A 5,244-nucleotide genomic window follows, 5' to 3' on the forward strand; every position below is an offset into this window, starting at 1 on the left:
ACACATATTTGATTTAGGTCTAAAATAGGTATTTTGGGCTTTTCTGTTTTGGGCTTTGACTTAGGGAGAAAGCAAACCTAAAACTATAAATAGAGGGAGTAACCCCTATTTTAAGGTAACTTGTATTCACAGAATTTGCAGTTGCAAGTGAATAAAGATTTTCCACAGTTTATGGGCAGAGAGAAACTCTGCAGAAAATACTTTCTTCCTCATTTATTTTCCGCAAACCCTAATCGTAATTTTGTTCTTGTTTTCTTCATTGTCATCCTTAACGATAAATAATTGCTCAAAGGTTTGAGAGTCTAATTCCAACAAGTTTGAAGCTTAATCAAACTGTTCTTAATAAAATTATTCTGAAGTATGAGATTTCAAGAAGGACATTGACCTTAATCAAATTGTTCTTAGTAAAATTATTCTGAAGCTCAAAAACAAATTAAAAAAAACACACCACCACCACAGGAGTGACTTGAGTGACTTTAATGTGCAGTAACTTTGGTAACTTTGCTTGGTATAATAGATGAATGAATAATAGTGAATATTAAATTGGTGTGAAAAAAATAAATTTTGAACTAAAGTTATCAAAGTTATGATAACACAAAGTCACTGAAACCTAGTCCCCACCACCACATAAGATTCATAATCTCATATGGCGGGATATTATGTAATGAATGACTTAGACACAAGTTCCATAAGCCCATTAGTTAGTGATTTAGAAGGATCTAGATAGTGATTAGTTAATGAATTGCAATGTTATAAATAGGTGTCTTTTGAATGTAATAGATCATCAATGAAATGAATGAAGAATTTAGTTTTAGAGTTGTTAGCACTTTTTAATATAGTTTTTCCTTATTCCTCTTAGTAGCTAAAGCATGTTCATAACATATTATCCTCATCATTTTCTCGCGAGCTTTACACCATGCTTCCATTCATTTCACCAAGGAGAACAACTATGTTAAAAACATGCTTATAATTCTTAAATCCTTCTTTAATGGCCTAATTTTATTTTTAATGAAAGCTACATTGATTTCTTCTGTATAATACTCCGGTGATACTCGTAAAAATGAGCTTGTTTCCTCATAATTATTATCAATTAGTAGCTTCATAGTGTAATTACTACCATAGATATATACATAGAATATAATCTATACTCTAATTAAAATTTTGAATATTTTAGATATTGTTTTGAATAAAAAAACTAATGTGTTAATTTGAAACAATTAGTTTTGTAATCAAAATAGCATCTTTGTTATACTAGTAGCAAAAAATATTTAGCTGTTTGTAGATATTAACTTGTCGATATTGATTTGGTCAAAAAAAAAAACTTGTCGATATTGACGGTTGGACATGTACTTTATATTTGGTTGACATTGTTCTATAACTTGTATCATATCACACGTTATTATAATTGTTCTGCCACACATATTGCAACATAATCATTGAAAGATTGATTTTCACATTTATATTTCAATGAGCAGTACAAATAGAAGTTCCATCTGTTTCGTGAATTTTACATCCAGTCTCCAGATGATGCATGGGAACAATTATATAACTAAAGAATAATCAATTTGATATTTTAAATGTCTAAAACACAAATCCAAGAAATAAAATTCTTTAGCAGAAACCTTCCTATCCAAGACACCAATCGAAGAAATTGAAGTCTCAAACAGAACCAAAATATTATTATTATAATAATCTGAATACAAACAGTTGCTTATCATTCAGAAATTACAAGTTTTTTCAAGTGAAGCCAAGCCAAAACATAAATACTCCTAACACCATGCAATTATTCAACTAAAGAATAATCAACTTCATACTTTACATGTCTAAAACACCAATCAAAGAGATTGTAGTCTTTAAGAGAACGAAGATATGGGTATATTTTTGATGGACGACCATCATTCCAATCATACTTAATACATTGAGACATACTACTAACTTCATACACATGGTTGCTCTCATAACCAGAACTGTTGGGGTTGCTCAATGCCCGACAGTTTCCCCAAGAAACATAAAATAATGCAATATCACCCAAAGTTTTCATCTTAACATAATTCATGGTTGACAAATCTATCTTGTAAACTTCCCTTCTATAATTGCTGGATATTGAATGAAACACTAAAAGTTGCTCATCACAATTAACCAAATTAATGGAAGTTGAGGAATCATTATTGGGAGTATTCTTGAGATTTAAAAATTGAATATTTCGGGAATTCAAGTTTAGTACCCCTATCCTGGCTTTGTTAGTGACAACATATATCATATTATTCAAAACCACAAAGTCGACCACCACCTCTTTTCGTTTTAATGTTGAATAAGTACACCAACCATTGTGTCGAGATTTATAGACATGCAAACGGCTAGACTTTTTGCATAAAACCACCAAGACATATTCCTCGGAGCATTTCTCAAAAGCAAGCAAGGCTTCGTGCCGATTAGATAACATATATTCAACTGTAAAGGTGGCATTGATTACCATTTCTTTCATTGTAAATGGATTGAATAGCAGAAATGAATTATTTTTATGGGCCAAGATGAAATATCCGCTGGAAACTCTAACATAGACACAGTTTGGGGGCTGGAAGCTACTCATCATGTTCAAATCATAAACTTTTTGATTGGGTATGCTAATAAAGGAATATGAGTGAGGACAATTACCAGTCATATGAACAAGCAATGGTTCTCGGGATGACACAAAATTTGATTTGTGAAAAGTCCTCCAATTCTTGCAAACACCCGAAAACCAAAAGAGCTCGTCAAAATCTAGTGTTTTACAAATTGTAGCAAGCACATCCCAAGGAAGTTGAGCAGCCTGGCCATTATCTTTTAATTTTTTTTTTCCTTTGTATCAAAACAATGACAAATGTGTTAGGTTTATACAACAAGAATATGACAGAAAAGAAGAGAATAACTTAGTACTAACCCGTCCGATATTGAGATGGCCTGAAGGTGTTGAATTTCAAAATTAAATGGGGATAATTTTTAAGCAGCACCTTCCCTTGAGAAGTGAAACAGCTTAGATCAATAGTTTGATTCTGGTAATCTTCCAAAAGATATAGAAAATGACGAAAATTATTGTCTCCATCATATTGAAACGCAAGTTCTACTTCCTGAAGAAAACCTAATGCCCGTACATCCTCCGATGAGACTGTGATATGATGTTTCTTCGGCAGAAAAGAGTTGAATTCCAAAATTAAACGTGTATATCCTATAAACAAGGTCTTCAAATCTGCTATGGTATCACTTATATTAATTCTTTCAGCACTGAAATCTCTTAGGATTTTTATAAATTGTTGATACTTTTCCCTCTCGATAGGCTGAAGTGAAGCTCTTACTGCATTAAGAAACCCTAATGCATCATTGATACCACCTGAGGCCTTCATTATTAACAAAATTATTCAATTCAAATTGAATTCAAAACAAAAATAGATAACTATAAATGATTCATCACATACATACCATTGATTTTGGAGTCTGATTTGCATAATCGAATAGCTGCTGCAGCAGCACCCCTTCCGAATGAGACATGAAAATCGCTTTTCCCTTGTAGAAAAGATGCAAAAGAGGAAGAAACTTATTTATACCTAGGTTAGAAAAGAAGTCGCATCGTATGGATTGGATTGGATTGGGCTGGGCTGTTGTGTGTTTATTTCCGCCAGAAAGGGAATTAGAAGACGAATCCACATGCCACCTCAACACATTTTAATATAGGCTAAATTACCTCTAGGGTCCTTTAAGTTATTTAATTGTAACGATTTGGTCCTTTATCTTCTTTTTGCTACAAATAGATCCTTTAAGTTACCAAACGTCTTTAACGTTGTCCTTCCTCACAGATTCCGTTCAAAAAAGAATGATGTGTCACTAACGTTGCTGACGTGGAATTTTTTAATTTAATTATTTTAAAAATTGCTCACGTGGAATTTTTTATTTAATTATTTTAAAGATTGCTGACATGGAATTTTTTTTATTTAATTATTTAATTATTTTAAAGATTTATTTCAATCAGTTAAAATGAAATTTTTTGTTCTAAAACTACTTCAATTTAGTCCAGAACCTTTTTAATCTTTTAGTTTGTTTAATCAATATATACACTAAACTTTTCTATACATAAAACAATGTGGGACTATCAGTACTGTTTATCTCTTCTTCCCTTGCTAGCCTCTGCTCTTCAGCCTTATGCAAAGCTTCAATCCTTTCTTCAAACTCATATCACACTTTTTCGTCTTTTCCTTTCTTACTCATGCCAATGATTCAAGGTTTGACTTGTTTATTTTAATTTGAACTTGAGGTTTCTTTCTTCTTTCACATATCGATTTCATATATCAATACTGTGAAAATTGCACAAGTTTTACTTTCTCAATCATTTGGATCATGGGGTCTATTTCTCTGTCCATTACAAAGAATACTTTAAGCTAAACCTGTTATGTTTTTTTCACGTTTGTTTTTAATATTTCTTTCTCATTGTAACATATTCTGGAAAAAAACTGATTAATATGATGAAACCTTAAGATCAGATTTTGTTCAAAGGTGTTTTGTTCAGCTTTGTTACTCTAAAATATAACTTCCCAAACACACACACTTACTATTGTGTTCATGATGATAGCTCTGTAAAGTATGATCTTGATGGCATTAAAGATGGTGATCAAGGATCACTTACATCCCCATTAAATATTTCTTTCTCATTGTAACATCCTACTGTTCTTGCTCAGGTTCACCCATAACGTGCTTCGATTCCTCCTTCAAAAGTATACACGCACTTATACTTTCTGTCTCAGAAGATGCAAAATATTAAGTAACCTATAATTGTTTCTCTTCTTCCCTTGCATTGGTTTGGAAACAAACGGTAGCTATGGTTTAAGAGAGAATCCAAAGAAAACATGGAGAAAGAGAATTGTAGATTCACGTGAAGAACGTTTGGTGTATGATAAGTTCTGCAAAGAGTGTGGAAAATGTTCAGTCTTGGAAAGCTTTATTTGGTCACATGAAGTGTCATTCGGAGAAAGAAAGAGTTTGCAACAGCTTGGAGGATCAAGATTCTGGGACAAATAACACGAAAGATGTTCAATCGGACAACGAAATCACTGCGTCGAGTAGAAAAAGAAGATCAAAGAGAACAAGAACAAGGTATAACATGGTTGCTGTAGCAACTGTAACAACAAGAACTTGTTCTTCTATTCGAACAAATCTGACTTTCTATACAGGAGTTGTATAGTTAAGCTAATGCACTGGAAGTCCCACATCGGTTTT

The 5,244-nt window shown here is 32.4% G+C and overlaps 1 protein-coding gene across 2 annotated transcripts; it reads right to left on the reverse strand.

Moving 5' to 3' along the window:
* Positions 1-1,651: 1,651 nt before the first annotated feature.
* Positions 1,652-3,644, reverse strand: LOC131606163 (uncharacterized). Of its 2 annotated transcripts, XM_058878439.1 has the most exons (4): positions 3,457-3,644; positions 2,921-3,374; positions 2,656-2,838; positions 1,652-2,451 (listed from the first exon to the last, which is right to left on the reverse strand). In XM_058878439.1, exons 1-4 carry the CDS (start codon positions 3,523-3,525, stop codon positions 1,784-1,786), a joined length of 1,374 nt encoding a protein of 457 aa, XP_058734422.1. In that variant the 5' UTR covers positions 3,526-3,644; the 3' UTR covers positions 1,652-1,783. The 2 variants fall into 2 exon arrangements, with proteins under 2 accessions (XP_058734422.1, XP_058734421.1); XM_058878438.1 differs by having other exon boundaries at positions 1,652-2,838; positions 3,457-3,643.
* Positions 3,645-5,244: the final 1,600 nt, after the last annotated feature.

The sequence above is a fragment of the Vicia villosa genome, linkage group LG5, assembly GCF_029867415.1.
Source record: "Vicia villosa cultivar HV-30 ecotype Madison, WI linkage group LG5, Vvil1.0, whole genome shotgun sequence".
NCBI classification, from domain to species: domain Eukaryota; kingdom Viridiplantae; phylum Streptophyta; class Magnoliopsida; order Fabales; family Fabaceae; genus Vicia; species Vicia villosa.